At 40.0% G+C, this 18,221-nt stretch overlaps 1 protein-coding gene across 3 annotated transcripts in view; it reads right to left on the reverse strand.

Annotated features, from left to right (window-relative positions):
• LOC144044259 (zinc finger protein 521-like) overlaps positions 1-17,830 on the reverse strand; it is a 164,762-nt gene extending 146,932 nt beyond the window's left edge. Inside the window, exons 1-3 of one of the 3 annotated variants that reach the window (XM_077558558.1) lie at positions 17,643-17,735; positions 16,948-16,991; positions 4,087-4,146 (exon numbers count right to left, since the gene is read on the reverse strand). In XM_077558558.1, coding sequence (XP_077414684.1) covers positions 4,087-4,146; positions 16,948-16,987 — 100 coding nt within the window. In that variant the 5' untranslated portion in view covers positions 16,988-16,991; positions 17,643-17,735. Of the gene's footprint in view, positions 1-4,086; positions 4,150-16,947; positions 16,992-17,642 lie in introns of all 3 variants that reach the window. The other 2 variants (XM_077558561.1, XM_077558559.1) reach the window with 2 other exon arrangements.
• Positions 17,831-18,221: the final 391 nt, after the last annotated feature.

Here is an 18,221-nt window from a genome sequence, read left to right on the forward strand (position 1 = left end):
AGCTGTTCACAATACATCACAAAAACAGTCTTAACGATAATAGGAACAATTAATATTGTAAACTGACAATATTTGTCACATCTCAGGCAATTAATTTGTGTATTTATCATTTATTCAATCTATTTTATTATTCAATCTTATTATTTATTCAATAATATTATAATATATTCTTAGGTTTATTTACATTTTTACAATTTTAGTCCGTACATTTTGTTGTTTAAATTACATCTTTAATATTTTCTTTCCAATGTTTGACATCAACTGGATAATTTCCGGCCAATCCTGTAGCGTAATGTGTTCGTTAGGCGACAGATACTGACACTGGTCGTCCCGCAGCTTCGGGCCGGCCGGGCTCCCGCGAGTCGGCTGCACCCTTGGCCTCGGTCGCCGCGGGCGCTCGCTCTCTCCGGTAATGATCCTTCCGCAGGTTCACCTACAGAACCCTTTTTCGTCATCATCGCTGCCATTTCTGCATTCCGTGCGCTCCTACGATTTGTTTTTAACTCCTTCGTTCCCGCTGCTTGAATCAAATAAGTAACATCCGCTTCCTCTTCCTTCCCTCGCGTTGGTGATATAAGTGGATAAATTAAAAGTAACCTGTGCGTCCGCTACGCTAAAGCCTAAAATAAACGAGTACTCTAGGCAGGAAAAAAAACTCAGATTTTTCGTACTCAAGGTACCTGTGGCAGTCAAAGTACCGATACCATGAAATATGTCTGGTATCGGCCCAGTACCAATACCTGGTATCGATACTCGCCCAACCCTACAAAAAATGACACTTCACTTGAATAAAATTGTTAAAAATGTTACAAAAATCCCCAAATAGTGGTAATATTAGAGGTTAAAAAATAGGAGGAAAAAACTAAATTTCAAACTGCAATATTATACATTTACTCTTATTATATTGTGAGGGGGAAAAAAGTGCTAATATTACAAGATAGAAGATATTGTGAGCAAAAAATGTCAGTTTTTTACCTGAGAAATATGCTAAAATTAAGAAAAAGAAATCATAACATTACCAGATAAGGTAAAGAATGGTAAGTGGACTGAGCTAATATAGCGCTTTCTACACCATATGATGCTCAAAGCGCTTTACAATGCATAAAATAAAAAATAATAAAAACAATTTCCTTTTAAAAAAAATATGAGAATAAAGAGAATATAAAATAACTTACACATTACTACATTACAATTTTATTTGCATACATCAAGAAATTGTTTAGAATTTTTTTCTGAAAAAAAACAATCGTGTATATTAACAAAGATATTAGGTGAAACATCAAAATATAGTTGTTATTGTTGTTGGTAGGTTTCGACGACGATCGTTAGGACATCGCACATCATCGACATCTCTCTTGACCGAAGAAATACATCACAATTCAAATGAGGAAAGTGAGAAATTAATTTGCGCGCCCTCCCGATTTCTCCACAGGCAGACATCGATCACACGACAATCCGTCTCCCACTCGCAGAGACGCGTGTGTCTGAGGGGTTCCTAGTAATCAGGCACGATGACGGGAGGTCTCCACAAGTCGGGGTTACGCAGGACCGAGTGACGTTTCATTCCACAAAACCGCCCGCTGATGTCCGTCAATACAAATTAGCACAGTGGCGCACAAGTATTGTTCTGTTGACATTTAAGTTCTTCTACTGTAGGCGTAAAAGGTCAGACTAAAAACTCCTACAAAAATGATCACTCTCAGTGAGACATGATGCGCAACATAAGCGCAAACATGCAATTTCTAGCATCAGTGCCACAATATAGATCACATTAAGGACAAAATGCCAGAAGCAGCACAGCACCTCAATTATTTCAAATTTCTTCCGCTCAAGCAGTAACTGAAAGCGACAACCCAACACCATTCACCAGCGCTTTCACCCAAAAGAAAGAAGATTGTGGTTGCGTACACCAAATAATGTTCTTGTTATAGCGCAAAGTCACAGCACCAGAATTATGTTGATGCCCTGTCTTAAATGTGCCCACATACGTGGTCAACAATATTGGCGAGCCAGCCAGGACACTGCTCAGAATGGGTTAGCACTGGCATCAATGCTAATATTACTGTTGAAAGTTAAATGTAACACAATCAAATGTTTATCTTTAGACATGAATTTATGGCGAAAATTAGCATGCTAGCATCCGGCATCATTAGCTTTACCGGTCCTACTTCCCTTTAATCAAACAGACAAGGCTACTAGGTAAACGCTAAATTAGCTAAAAGTTACCTCTGTTTTTAGATGTATAGATAGATAGATAGAGAGATAGATAGATAGATAGATAGATAGATAGATAGATAGATAGATAGATAGATAGATAGATAGATAGATAGATAGATAGATAGATAGATAGATAGATAGATAGATAGATAGATAGATAGATAGAAGTTAATTTAATTTAAACTTTAAAATGTTGCAGCGAGAAAGTTAGGATGCTCCGGACTAGAACGGCTACTTGGAAGGTCCCCAGCCTGTTGGGCCAAACCATCCATATTGCTTTTAAAATAGCCACACCTGAGACTTAACTTTCAGCAGAGACAAATGAAATGAAAATATACAGTGTGGTGCATCAGGGGCGGCTTTCATTCATAGGAGAACTTGGGGTTGAGGTTCTACTCCTAGCCTGACCTGAATTGCCGCAACATTAATGCCATGCTTGCAGACGGGTCACATTCATCTACATATGACAGGGAGTAGGAAACAAAGTAAAACACAGACCAGAACCACTTTAAACACACCTACATGTGTGTGTATTCTCTCTGCCACAGTCTAATCATTGAAAACCGTCACACTACATTCCCATCAGTCATTAATAGTCAACAAAACGTGCATCCGTCATTGATGGATTGATGGACCTTCCGTCAATATTGATGGAATGCCCACACCTGTTATATTACAACAAAGTCGCAATAATATGGAGAAAAAATATTAGGATAAGTTACTCAATGATATCTTACGAGAAGAATGTTGCACTATTATATATACGAGAATAATTATAAACAATGGCAAGAAATTAGTATGAAAAATGAAAACACTGACTTTTACAAGAGTAAAGTTGAAATTTTAGGATGAAAAGTTGCAAGAATTGGAATAAAAAGTTGATTAAATATTAAAGTTATAGCGACAGTAAAATATTAATGAAACGAGATATTTTTTTGGGGTGTCCGTTACCAAATGAAAACAACAACAGGAAATTTACATACTCGTCATATTGAGACACAATACACGTACTGCAAAAAGTCTTCATATTATGAATCATCATATTGTCGACCTATGTTTTTTTTTCTTGTTTTCCGCCATTATATTCCAAGAATAAAGTCCTAATATTATGAGAATTAATATTTTATGAAAAACGTTCATTATTCGTCAATATCACAATATTAAAATGGTAATATTCCACGAAAACATAATCACGATAAACCTCTAATATTACAAGAAAAATATTGAAAATATACAGGAATTAAGTCGTAATATTTTGACTAAAATGTGAAAATTTTCAAGAATAAAGTTGCAGTTAATCAAAAACCAAAACTTCTAGATTAAGTTGCTATATGTGGAGGGGGAAAGAACTCAAAATTCTACTGGAGTGAAACCAACAGTAATGCAACTTGCAAAAATAAAAATTTCCATTTGACATCATAGTGAGAATAAGTTAAATACTACGAGAAAAATAAAATCTTATTATGACAACATCACAACACTATAAGAAACCCTTCAATTTTAGATTAATAAAAACATTTTCTATTATGAGAAAAAAAAACACATACAGTATTAAAAATAAAAAATTTAAGTGGCTACATTAGGAAGAAAATAGAAAAAAAGTCACAATAAGATAAGAAAGCACCCAAAAAAATCTAGAACAATTTAGCTGAAATACAAGAAAAAAAGAAAAAACTCCAATCTTACAAGTTGAAGTCATAATATTATGAGAATAACACACTCAGCAGCAATGCAGGTTACTCAATAAAAACCTCAACAACAGGAAACGCATATCCTTGTGAACCCAACACACACACACACATGCACACACACACAGACACATGATCCACTTTCCAGACGAAAATGATGAAATATGAAATGGAGCATTACCGCTCGGAATGGCGGCGTGCCCGGGACTGTGCTGTTGCTGCTCCTCTGTCACATTGTCTTCTACTGCCAGGAACGGAGAAAGAGAGAGGACGGGTGGGAGACAGGGGAGGGGAAAAAAATCAGGGAAAGATACGGTTAATAGTGGAAAAACAAGTTTGACACATTGAGATTTCCCTCCTTCTTATTATTTATCATTGAAAAAAAATACTGGCGGAATATTTGGACTGCTTTCGGCACTCCGCCTGAGATTTGGAACCCACGCGAGCCTGATGGATGAGTTTTATTGGCAACAAGGCAAACGGACGGCACGTAAATAACATCCATGAATAAATGACGCGTCCCGTGAAACGTCGCCCAGAACTCAACGAGTGAAACCTTTGGTAAGAAGGTGGATCTGACGCCGACTTTTAGGGATGTTGACTTGAAATTGGACAAGCCGAAAAGAAGCAGGAGTGTCTGTGAAGCACATTTCCTCTTTTGGGCCCACAATGCGGAATAGTGACGGTTGATCAGCACTCAGACGCATAATAGGGTTGCGGAATTCGGGCAATTATCAAAGCTGGAAACTTGCAATAGGAATGAACGTGAAATCATGACAACTACGATAAATAAACGGGCGTAAGCCAAGAATTTTGCACATTTAAAATCGGCTCGTAATAAGAATAATAATATAATTTGAAGAACCGTGTTCCACTTTCCAAGTTTAGTATTACATTGTGTTGGGGTTCAAAATTTGAGTGAAAAAAAGTGGAGCAATTAAAGGGGTTTGCAATTTTTCACACCAGAAATAAACTGCTTACTCCTATGTCATATTTATTAAAACAGTCATTGTGAATTGACAGAACAAGATAAATATGATCCGTGAAAAAGACCCTGCTTATCATGAAAAAAAAAAATAAAAATTATTGGCAGTATATCCCGACTTCTTCAAGAATTTTTGGTGTTAAAAAAAATCTAAACATTTTTGAAAAATTGCCATTAACTATTTGTGGCTTTTCATTATTCGCGGCCCTTTGCCTAAAATAGCAGGGGTCCACTGAATATCACATTAGAGACCAAAGAAAGTTGATCTTTTCTTTTTTTTCTTTTTTCTTTGACATATCATATTTATCATGTGCTATTGACTTAACAACGGTTTGTTTTGTTTTTTAATGAAAATTGCCAACTCCATTTTGACGGTCTTGACTATCAGTTTTGGCGCCAGAGCACATTCATTTACTGCTCAAAAGATGCACGGTCGCGCACGCTCTCACACAAAATAAGAGTTTCAATGATAACGGGCATCCAGTCAGTTAGCTAGTCAGTAGCACCTTGGCTTTAATATTAGCACATTAGCATGCCAAAATTGGCTTTTTTTCCTCATTGTAATTAAAAAAGGACAGTGTTAAATGTTTGCTAGCTAGAAACATGTCAGCTAACTCCTACCTAACAACTGTGAGCTTTGGTTTATTGGAGCAGAAACGAGCCCTGGTAACGGTAATAATGTGTTGATATCGAGTGGGAGATGTTAAGACATTTTCCAGTAGTAGAGTAGAGGTTAGGGTAGGGTGACTAGATGTCGCGTTTTGGCGGAACAGTCCTGTTTTTGAGCCTTGTTTTTTTTTTTTTGCCATACAATAAACCCAATAAAAGTAAATATAAGTGTTAATTTCTCTCCTATTTACTTCCAAATTCTTGTTTGTGTTCTCATTCATAGGACAGACTTAAGTAGCAGCCGGTGACCGGAACTAGAACTACATCCTGTTTTCACATCTAAGAATCATGGGAAATGTAGTCCTACACTGCGGTCGCCAGTCACTGGTCAGACAACGCAAGCTGAGCTTTCTAGCGGTATATTTCCAATGTTACAATGACTACGTTTACATGCAGGCAATAACCCTTGAAAGGCCAAATAAACACGCGCAATAACCCGAATATGGTCTTATCCGGGTTTTTAAAAACGTGAATAAGAACCCTGGGTAACCCCTTTCATAACCGAATTTTTGTGCATATAAACACATTCGGACTACCTCGATCGATCGGGGCAATGTTTTTCGCTGTGTGCGTGCTCGCGTCATTTTCTTCTTCGTCTTCTTTTCTTCTTCTTCGCTTATTTGATTGTTTCAGAAACTGGAATTCTGACCTTAACCCGAATATAGACTACATGTATGGCACAGCGAGCTTCCAATAGCTGTTGGAACCGAGCAAAAAAAGGATAAATAATGGCGAGTTTACTGCATTGATTGTTTAGCGCTCCTGAACAGTCAACCAAGATAGCATTTAGCATTAGCGATTGATGCTCATGTCGGCCATCTTAGACGTGGGAAGGATGAGGTGGATCAAATTTCCTAAGCAAGGTATTTTTGTTGATGAAATATGTTTCTACCAAGTATTGTATAGTTGTAACTAGGGATGCACTGAAATGAAAATGCTTGGCCGAAAACCGAAACGCCGAAAAAAATTATGCCAATTTTTACTATCATTGCATTTATAGAATTAATTAAAATTATAGTATTATTATAAAATATTTTTTTAGCATTGGCATTTTAACCAAGGACAATATAAATTGAAAAGTGCCCCCACCGCGCACCCTATAGTTAATGTAGACATATGCGTGCGGCCAGACAAGGTGCGGCGCACTTAAAATCTGCACATTCACATATTCACCAACATTAAAAAATAAATAAATACATTTATTCGCACCAACTAATCGTCTTCGGGAACAGACTGCAAAGTCAAAGTCCTGTGCAGGTGTGGCGCCACCCGGAGATAGCGCTAAGTGTTTCCGTGTTTAAAACTGTTGATAGCAACAGTGCTAGCATTAGCTAAAGTATTTAGCACGGCCACCGGAATGCCGGTGAAAAAGTGGAAGCCTTTCAATTTCAATTTAAAGTATTTTCAGTCAAATTCCGATAATTCCCTTCCAGAGCTTCTAATCGGAAACATTTCCAACATTCCCATAGAAAACAAACTGGGAACTTTCAACCTCCTTGCAACTCCAACGCGCCGCAATTTAGACCACTTTTTGACAACGACAAATAATAGCTTGCTTTAGTCACACGCACAAAAAAAACGTTCACGTCAGAGACCGCGTGAGGTTTCCAAGCGGCGTCTCAAGTACGAGGAGTGAAATGGATTTTAACAGTGGGAAGAGAACGCGTCTCCCACCTGTTCCATGTAAAATGAAGGTCTCGCTGATGACTTCTTACGCCTCTGCGTTCCACCCGTGAAGTTGAATTGCATTCTCCATTATGTATTTTCCAGCCTTTCATTTTCGCCGGCACGGAGGGGGGAGTGTGACAGGACCTCCCGGCAGGGGACCGCGGCATTGACTGCCAACGCAGGAAGTGCAGCACTTTTAAAAGCGCGCAAAATATCCCGTACTTTGCATAATTAAGACGAGATCCTATGGCGGCAGAAGCCTTTCGCCTCGGGGGAGCGCGAGTCAGACGCGAGCGGGGAGTCGAAGCGCCGTTGAAAAATGAAGAGGAAAAGTTTGCTTGTCACAAAGGAGAATTGCAGCCACGCTCGAAAGAAAAAAAGACAGGTACGTAGTAAGAGAAAAGGTCATTGTGTTACAAGAAGGAAGATGGAATGTTAGCTGAAAAAAAATACAATTAAGTATTTAAAAAAAAACTGTATTACAAATTAAGTCAAATTATTAGAATAGAGTTGCAACATGGCAACAAAACAAAAAAATTAAGAAAAGAATTACAAGGGAAAAAATTTTTACACGACTGAAACGAGAATTTATAATAATAGAGTCCAAATACTATGGCAGTAAAGTTGTAATATGGTGATAACAATTTTGAAATTTAAAAAGGATAAAGTTAGAGGACAGTATGTCAATGAAGAAACTCTATGAGAAAAAAATTATATAGAAAAAACTTTCAAAAATCAAAGTAAAAACATGAGACTAAAGTCACATTGTATTATTGGAAAAATTCGGGAAAAAATTAGAATTAACTCCCAATATTATGATTAAAATAGTCTTAACATTACGATAAAAACAATGTGAAATTTTCAGTGACTAAAGTCATACTAGTATGAAGATAAAGTCACAATATTTAGATAAGTTTTACGAGACTAAAACTGCTACATTTTACAACATTTTTTATAAAAATATATATTTTTTTAGGGGAATAAAGTCGGAGTTAAGGCATATTTGATTAATTGTCCAACACATTAAATTGGCCGATATTAGCTCTTTTAATATTAGCAATAATCGGCTGATTTTTTAAAGATTTTTGCAATTTTTTGTTTGTTTTGGCACCAACTCATTACTGCATAGATGATATTCAAAATCCCCCACACCCCTCCAAAAAAAGAAACATTTAAAAATCGGACGATTTTTGTCAATTTTTCTCTGTTGTAAGTATTGTCAAACAGTCAAATGTTCTGCCTGTAATTCATATCTTGATTGCTAAGGAACAAAAGCACAAGTTATTTCATGTATTATATATAGTTTTTAAAACAATCAGCCGATTAATCGGTGATCAGAATTTTGCTTTTTTTGTAAAATTATATTTTTCTTCTCAGATTAGGGCTGCTTTCCCGTAACTTTATCATTTGTGTGTGTCCCAAACAGAGGTGGGTGCTTCCGTCTCTTCGTCGGCCCGTCGATGACAGATGCCCATTTTTCAGCGAGCGCTTTATGACGAGAAGACTAAAAAAATAATAAGAAATACAGTACTAACCCGGATCGATGGACGAAAACCTGCTTCAGTCTATCCTCAGAGTGCTCAAGAGTAAACGTACTCCTTTTAATCGTCCGGCCAAATAAGATTTTTGTTGAACCTTTTGAAGGATTGCCAATGATCAGACCTCTAATTGTAAATCTTGCCCAACGCCGCATATGCCAAACAAATCACGAGCCCAGCAATTAATTAGCGGCGTCATTTAATGCAAGGCGGCCAGCGTGGAGGGACGTCCCTCAGCGCCGTCGCACAAGACGGAATCAGCCAAGGCGCTCCTGCAGGAGCGGGCCTCGGTGACTGACGCCCTGAGAGTTTAATGAGTTTCTCCAACGCCGTCGAGCTCCTCGCGTCTCAGATCATTTAAATGGAGCCAAGGATGGGGGGGAGTCCTAATAAATCCCCCGTGGTTCCATCAGAGATGGGTGGCAGGGGTTTCTCTTTTTGTTTTGATTAGCATCCCTGTTGGTGAGATGAGGGAGTTCAGGCAGAAAATGTTCTTTTATGATACTATAAGAAGCCCTGGTGGTCGGAGGATGATTTGTCGCCCGCTGTAAGCATATTAAAAGTTTTGTCATTAAGAGAACTTAGCCTGGCTTGTGTTTCGACTGTGGGATGCGAACGTGCAAGTTCCCGGGGATGGGAATCAATCAGAAATACTCACAGGTAGTGATGGGAAAATGAAGCTTCATGAAGCACTTGTGATATTTTTTGGACTCCTCTAGATGGCACTCTTGGGTGAAAGATGCAGTGGAAATGTAATCAATTTCCTTTGCACTAGCCTTTATATTTAAATCAAGAGCACCATCTAGGGGAGTCAAAAAATGTCACAAGTGCTTCATGAAGCTTCATTTTCCGTCACTACTCACGGGTATCAGGCTGAGGTTTTATTCAATGTTATTGTAAACCAGGTTATGCTGAAGACCTCTTGTCATGAAGTCTCTGCCTGGTATGTCCAATGGTGTGTTTTTGTTGAAAATGTCAATTGGAGATTCATAACTTGTTCAAGTTAGTTTGTCATCAGAGACAATATTGGTATTCGATCCAGTTGGATCAATGATATAAGATAATGACATCGCGATACTGACGTTCGGTCCCACCTAGAACGATTTATCTGAGCGATTAATCGACAGTCATTAGTGCTTTTAAAATCATTAAAAAATCTGAATTTTTTTAAAACACATTACATTAGACAGACAATAATATCCAAACATCCCACACCCTCCAAAAAATCTGCTGATTTTTGAATTTTTTTTCCCTCTGTTGCAAAATTAGACATATTCAAATGTATGTACAAATTCAGCATGTAATTCACATCTTTATTGTTGTAAGTGTTAACAGACCAACAAGTAAGTTATTTTATTTATTCCATTTTTTTTTTTATTAAGTAAATGTCTGATTAATCAGAATTTTATATTGCCAAATATCGTAATCAGCATTCGTCTAAAAATATTTTTCAGGTCCTTGTTTTTTCCTTATTATCAACCAATTGCCAGACTGCACATTGTCTAAATTCAGGGTGCCAAAAAGTGGTGAGGTTCTAATCCGTTTTTGCGCAACCGTGGAAATTGGCATCATTTGGGGAAAAATACTCAGTCACACAAGACGGTACCCCAAATGGAAGGGTGCTAAAAAGCTGTATAAAAGATACATACATCCGTATTTGGGATGAATTTCAGTTCTTGAATATCTCTGGAAGATCATTTTGAGCTATTTAGCGTCCTGTAATGTGTTATGATATAAACTCATTAATCATTATAATATAAACTTATCAAAATGTATTTTGTAAAGTATTCCGTAGCACCCGTTTCTACTTTCTCACTATCAAAAAATGAGAAACTATTGCGCAACACCAACGAAAAGAAGGCACTCTTGCTCACACAGTTCTCCAAATCAGATCCAAGCAGGCTAGCTTCGAGGTGTTTGTCACTCCCTCATAAAATAGAAGCGATTTCAACATTATTTCAACAACACCTCAACTCTCAACCAAACCATATAATGTCACAAAGTCAGTCAGCTAGCTTAATGCTAACAGTATGTGAAACAATATCGACAGGCTAACACAAATGAGCATAGATGTCATTCTTAACCTTCAAACAACTGCTGCTTTAAAACACACACACACACACACCGGTGGGTAGTAGGTGATGTCTGGTCGGTGCTGGATTTCACTTTGTTCTTAACTCTTTTACCGCCAAAAACGTTTCATGACGTTTACTAAAAATCCCAATGAATGCCGCCAAAAGCGTTAATTGACATTTACTACGTTTTTTGTTTTCTCAATGGGCAGTGCAACGTGTTGTGCAGCCTGCCTGGTCAATGGGCTTGCGAAATTACAAAACACCCACTAACTATGGCCAGCAGATGGAAGCATTGTATCTCTTTTCAATGGGCTCCCGGTAGTATTAAATTACAATGAAACATGACGAATCTGATGAAATGGAATGACGCGAATGATCAAAGCCTTTGTCACATTAAATCTAATTCAGGGAGCGTCACTAAACCAAAAATATTAGTGTCAGAGTCACTGTTGTGCAGAAAATGTATCTTTTCATAAAAAGCTTGTTGTCTTATATTTAAAATTTTCGCTCAATGTCACTCAAATTACTTATTTTCAAATGATGATTACTAAAGAACGGAATAAGGTAGAAGCATAATTTTTGGGGAACGCGATCTTTCATGTTTATGTAGTAATAGCACACAAAATTCTGTTTGCCTTGAAAGAAGAGTTAAAATATTAGTTCATGAGGATTTTGATCGCTTAAAAATGTGTATAAAATAGAGTTGGGCACAAACGGTGAACCACATAGCAGGGTTCACCAATTCCGGTCCTCGAGGTCTGGAGTCCTGCAGATTTTAGATGTTTCCGCCCATTAGCACACCTGATCCATATGATCAGCTCATCAGCATGCCTTAACAATCCTGATCTTTAGTCTCAGGTGTGTTGGTAGTCGGAAACATCTAAAGGCTGCAGGACTCCGGACCCGGAGGACCGGAATTGGTGACCCACCGTACAGTGGATGTTCACTATACCCTGCTCTCCACTCTGTTCTAGTAGCGTGAACTAAAATGCGCCGATGGGGGACTGAATAAAGGTGCGCTGTCAGGTAATCGTCCGTCGCCGGACAGCGAAAGCAAACACTAGTTGAGAGTTTGAACGAACACGTTCCGAAAAGCTTATCACAGAGCAAACGTGTCATGCGGCGACGGAATCCCTGCTATCAGTTAATTAATGTTTGACGAGGTACAGTATATCACTCAGACTGTTAAAAAAAAAATTAAAATGTTGACACAATATTGAGCCCACATGGGACCGTTCTCCTTTGATTATCACAATGCAAGGCGAAGGGGGGAAGGGGGGTGCAACAAAAACAACACCTAATCCCACAACAAGTGTTGCAGCATTAAAGGCCACTAATTAACAGCGGCCATGTACTGTACACACACACACACACACACACAGGAATAAATGGAGAGCCATTTAATTGTGAGTGACAATCCCCCAGATGGGACGCTTCCATTTTTAGGGACGAATCAATTGTGTGCAGACAAACTGACAAATGAACCCAAAGCAGTGAAGGATTCCAAAAAGCACAAGATGACTTTTTTTCTTTTTTTTTTTAAGTAATCCATCACATAAAAAAATCCTGCTGCGTAACACAAACGCGCGTCTTCCCGGATACACGTGACTCATCCGCTTGGTTACAAGCGGCCCGGCCGATCGGGTGGCGAACACAATGGCGCTGTAATCCGCCCAGACTGACCGCGAAGGAGACGCTCGCCACGGGGACTACAACTCAATTTAGCTGGGGGTCGGCAGGTCAACCCTCTTCAATTAGGCCCGGGAGGAGGCGGGCGGAGGACACGCACACATGACTAACTTTCTTAATGAGCATTATTTGAACTGATGATTAGTGTCATAAATAATTTGCAATGGAGCGGCATGTTAATCACGTTGCATAATGTCTGTAATCCTTCATTTATATATAGAAGGGAGGATTCATTAACGGCGTGGCGCGATGATTGCGGATGAAGCGGCGTGGAAGTCAGACGAGACGGATGCAAATGCATCTCGTAAAAGGGAAAGCGGTGGGGATCAATCACTGTCTGGCTATCAGACGATTCGTGACAACAAGACAGACACACGCCACGAAATAAGAGGAGATATCGGCCAGCTCCCGCGACGCTCCCGTCCGGCACGCCTCAGCCGCGTGTCAAGCGCGCTGACAGCCGTGCTAATGGGATTTTTTTTTCTTCTTCTTCTTTTAAACCAACGGCTCCATCATAATTTCCTTAATGATAATGCTAAGCATATTTTTGTGTCACATTGAAAACGTGCTAATGGGTGTTATGTCACGGTCCATTAATGGCCGACAGCGCGGAAGACGGCGCGTTCTGATGCAACCGCGACGGAAATAGAGTGCAACTTTGCCTTCGAATGCTATTGCTAATTCAACACTATTTTTTAGCGGGGTTAGCATTGTTAAAGGGGCGTGGCCACGCATCTCCGTAGAAATTCTCGGAGGACTAAAAACTGAAAATGCGGATACGGGATGAGAAGAAGATTGGAAAATTGCAATGTAATGATTTGAAGGCTATTTATTAAATGCAATTTTATTAGTTAAAGAAAATAATCAGCTGGGTTAAATTTGAGAAAAAAGTCATTGTCTTTATTTTTTTTTCCCTTGCTTCAAATTCTTTTTTTGTGACCGTTTGTCAAATTAGAAATATCTCATTTTGTCTCTTTTGAAATGTTTTATTGTGTTTGTATTTTTTTACACTTGTTTTTTTACTCTAATTATTATTATTATTATTAGCACAGCTCATTAATGGGGAACAGCACATTCTGACGCAACAATGGCACTTCAAATTATTGCTCATTCCACACTTTAGCAGTGTCAACATTGTGGAAGGGGGGCGTGGTCAAAAGAAAATGGCTCCCCATCCCATTGCTGTCTATTTAAAAACATCTACCTTTCTTTTAATTTTTTTTATTTAGCTTTGTTATAGTTTGTATCTGATGCAGCAATGGCGCTTAAAATGTTGTTAAAATGAGGACAGAATCCCAAAATGCTTAAATTAATATTTTGCTAATTCAACCCTTCATCAGTGTCAACATTGTGAAAGGGGGCGTGGCCAATTACAGACAAGTTAAGGGTTGTTAGGCTGTGGTCCATTGTGGCCAAAAGCCTGGTGGAATAAATAACACATTGCGATGCAACAATGACAAAATCAGAACGAAATGACACTGAAACACAACTTTTTGTTAAATGCTCTGAATTTTTTTTTGTATATTTCAGTAGCATCAACAATATGAAAGCAGGGGGTGAGGCATCTCCTTGATGGACTACAAACTGAAATGGTCCCTGATAGAGAAACGGGTCATCCATATAAGGTCAGCTTTGTTAGATTTGAGATAGAACGGCATCTACCGCTCGTGTTTTTTAGTGTTTTTATTCATTTGAAGTCCTTTTTTTGCACTCGTATTTTTGTGCCACGTTAAAGACATGCAAATGAGTGTTATGCCGTAGTCAATTACACACACTCGAACACGGGACAAAATGGAAGCCTTTCTTTATACTGTATGCTTCAATAAATGTTTTGCTAATTTAACATGATTTTTTTTTTAGAAGCGTCAACATTGTGAAAGGGGCACTAGTTACGCATCCATATGGAAGAATGAGTGAGCATTTAAGACAGGGGTGCGCAACGTCAGGCCTGTGGGCCATATGGGTCCCTTGCGAGCATTGGATCAGGCCCAAATACAAACTGGACTGTTATAAGCACAAGCAACATTTTTATAAACACACAAGTAAAAGGAAAACCTGCACAGATTTAAAACCAAATGAATTCACACATCACAAGATGTACAGTATACACGTTACATTGGGCTTGTATAATTACAAGCCCTTCTCTTCCAGATGTTTATGTGTACGCCAAAATACCACTTTGCTAATGTTGGCCAACGGGATTGCTGCACATGCATTTTCAGGTGCAGCAACTCCCCTAAAGCATGTGGAGCACCCGCAGACTACATCATTGGGTCTTAGACAAAAAAAAAATTAATTGCATGTACAGCAATCCTTGTGATGTCTGAATACATTTGGCAATGAAATATTGATGCAACTTTTCCTTTTACTGATGAATGTAGGCATTATTTTTGGCTTACTCTGTACAATGATAATAATAATAATAAGTCTGATCGTAATTTTTCGGCTGGCCCTTGAAGGACTAATCACTAAAATGGTCACTGCTAGAAAAATACTTTATGCCAATGATGAAATGATACAAAGTTTATAAAATGGGAAAGATTTTATCATTGAGATTTTAAAAGACGGTTTTGCTTTAATTAGTCGACATCGCTGCTCACTGAAAAACATCTACGGCCCCAGTCCTTTTTGTCAAATATTTTGAAAGGATTCAAACAAATAAGACTGATATCAATTTTGCTTCCACTTGCATTAAACTCCCATTTCATTGAAATTGAAATGCATCCGCAAAGATTTGGAGGAACTGAAACGCACCTGCACGCATCCCTAAAAGTCTCAAGTCCACACTTCACGTTTCACCCAAAGTTCACCCATGTAGAGATTAATTGCAGCTCCTCCACCACATGAAAAAATATTCAAGGCCGACATGACACAGCACCAATTCCAGGCCGAGCGTTGCACTCGGCCAGCAAATGGCGCGGAAAATAAATGTATATATGCACATGGCCGACGCGGAAACTCGTCTCCTCGGCCAATAAACACGTCAGCGCCGAAGGGGCTCGAGAGTGAAAACATCCACGCTGGCTTGCCGTTCTTTATTCAGGAAGTGCGCTGTCGGGACAAGCGACGTGGCAGTCGTCGCGTGCACGTTTTCCACCTGGAGATCCGCCGCTCTCAGTAACAACCGATCTGTCGGGCATACTTAATTGAAACGGGGGGGCTGCGAGGTTGCCCGTTTTCGTTGTTTTGTTTTGAGACAACACTGTCACAGCATTAGCTTGTCATCCAACCTAACCTCTGTTTGCCTTCCCCTAAAGGATGGCAAAGAGTTCTTCTCGGCAGAGAAAAGTCACAAACAACCTTGCGGGCAAAAAAAGACGTTTTTGAGAGACAGAGAGGAGATGACGACGTTTCCTTTCTAAACAATAGCGAGGCAGACGGAATGACAAGGAAAGTTATTGTGGACATCTGTATAAAGTGGAGCCCCCCTTCCCTGAGGAGCCACACAGACAAAGAGCAGTAAATAACATCTGGCTATCCTCTTTTTTTTTCTTCAAAAACACAAGGAAATATCTACAACGTCTTGCTTTCTTTCAGCGCTCGAGCGGCAGCAGTCGCTCGGAATGAGGACGTAAAAGTCGAGCAAATGTAAATTTCTCCGGGTGACGATAACAAAAACTGGCTTCATTTGCATGCTGATTTGCTCTCTCTCTCTCTCTCATGCACACCAGTCTGAGCAGATGTTGTGCATCGCACACTTGTAGCATGTAGCAGGCTGCATGTCACACAAGTGACAAGAAAAAAGAAAGAAAATAAATGGGTGAAGTGTGAGGGAAAAATAGGACGTCTAAGAATCGAAGATGTCTATGCACTCTCGGGGGTATTGATTGAAAATGGTGGCTGCAGACTATAGAGCATTCCTTTGTGATGAAGACTTGCGAGGTGGAAAAGGGTCCGATGCGTGATCACAAGTGGGGGATGTGAAATTCAGCACTACAGTATTCATTTTTGGAGTGAATAGTAATGGCTGCCAGATTGACGAACTTGAACTCAACCTCAAGCCCACCATACCAAAAGTATGTCTGTCTCTGATCACATTGCCAACACATGCACAACTAAACACGCGCAAAAAAAAAAAAAGTTGACCCTTTAAAGTTATTTTCTAACTTTTGGTCTCCAATATAATGTACACAGGCACTGTTTTGCTTCCCCTTTGATCACGTGACGGGCACGCACGCCATTCCTTTACTTAAAGTTGGCTGGATGGCTCCAGATGTTTGCGTGTGTGCACGCACACACACTCGAACCCGCCCTCAACCAACCGGTCCGAGATGTTTTTCCATGCGCAAAATTCAAACACATCCACCAAGCAGAAATGCGTCCGCGGTTTAAAGCACATTGAAGCGGTTTGGACTTGCTGCTGTTGTTGATTAAAAAGAGAGAAGAAGAGGAAATAAATGTTTTGAGAGCCAGCTTACCTTTGAGTGATCTTGGCTTCGCTTGCTTGCGGCGCGACATGATCCTACACAAAACGTTGAAGTTGACAATGTGCGTAAAACGGCTCAGCGGCAAAAACGTCTCGAAATGCGCGTGCGGGGCTCGACCGCGGCTGCCTCGCTACCATCACCGGCGCGCGACGCGTCCTAAGCGGTTTATTCGGAGGCGTGATAATTTCTTGTTTTTGTGATGAGCAGGTAGGCAAGACGTGTTTTAAAAGGTCCAATTTCCACGGGAAAAGTGCGAGAATGCGGCTCCGGTGCTGCTGCTGGTTCCGTCACGTGCTGCCATTCCCCGTGAAAATGTCACGCGTGTGCACGCTCAGGAATCAAAAGCGCAATATTTGCTTTTTTTTCTCGCCCCCCGCCACCATCATCATAATCTTCCGCGGTGGTGGAAAAGACCTCCGGTATGAGAGTGCAAAAGGGGGGGAAACGTGCAACAAAACAAACCACCCTTCTGTTAAAAAAAAAAAAAAAAAAAAAGAGGAAAAACGACTAAATAAGACTTTTTGTGGGAAAATCCAGCTAAGCACACGAAAAGTAGTCGCGCGTCAGAGGAGTAGAGCTAATGTAGAATTAAGTGCGCGGATGTGCTCCGAGTCTACGTCTAAATTGCTCTTAAAAGGAGGATGAAGAAGCAAAGAGAAGATGGAAGCTCCCTCCTCATCACAAACCTGCAAGGTCTTGGACTGCGCTGTCGCTCCGGTAGTCCACATAATAATGGAAAATGGAAGCAAGGCCCCCAAAGCCATCAGGATGGCTCCAGAGGGGGCCCCTACCCCGCAGGGACTCGCTCTGTACGTAATCACTGAGGAAATCATTGTCAGCCTGCCTGCACTCACACACAGACAGAGAGGCATGATTAAAATCCGAGGGAGCGCCGCAAGATGTGGACGCCTGGATTTAGATCGCTCCCCGGATCCGGAGTCGCGCTCCCAGCCCCAGAAAGTGGGACTGGCCTGGCTGGCTGGATGGCGTCGCCTCTTCCTGCAGCCCGCCGGCGGCCACTCCGTCCATCTATCTGCCTTTACGGCAGACGGACTGGTCCCCCTTCTGGTGGAACAAGAAAGACACTTTTACCTTCATGCACGCACACAGGATTAGGCCTACTTGTTCGCTTTTTCCCCCTCCCCACATCAACTTATATGACTTTTTCTAATGCATAGAGTTATCACACAACATTGTCATTTTTTTTAAGATAGATAGATAGATAGATAGATAGATAGATAGATAGATAGATAGATAGATAGATA

Source organism: Vanacampus margaritifer, chromosome 2 (genome assembly GCF_051991255.1).
Source record: "Vanacampus margaritifer isolate UIUO_Vmar chromosome 2, RoL_Vmar_1.0, whole genome shotgun sequence".
In the NCBI taxonomy this organism is placed as follows: Eukaryota; Metazoa; Chordata; class Actinopteri; order Syngnathiformes; family Syngnathidae; genus Vanacampus; species Vanacampus margaritifer.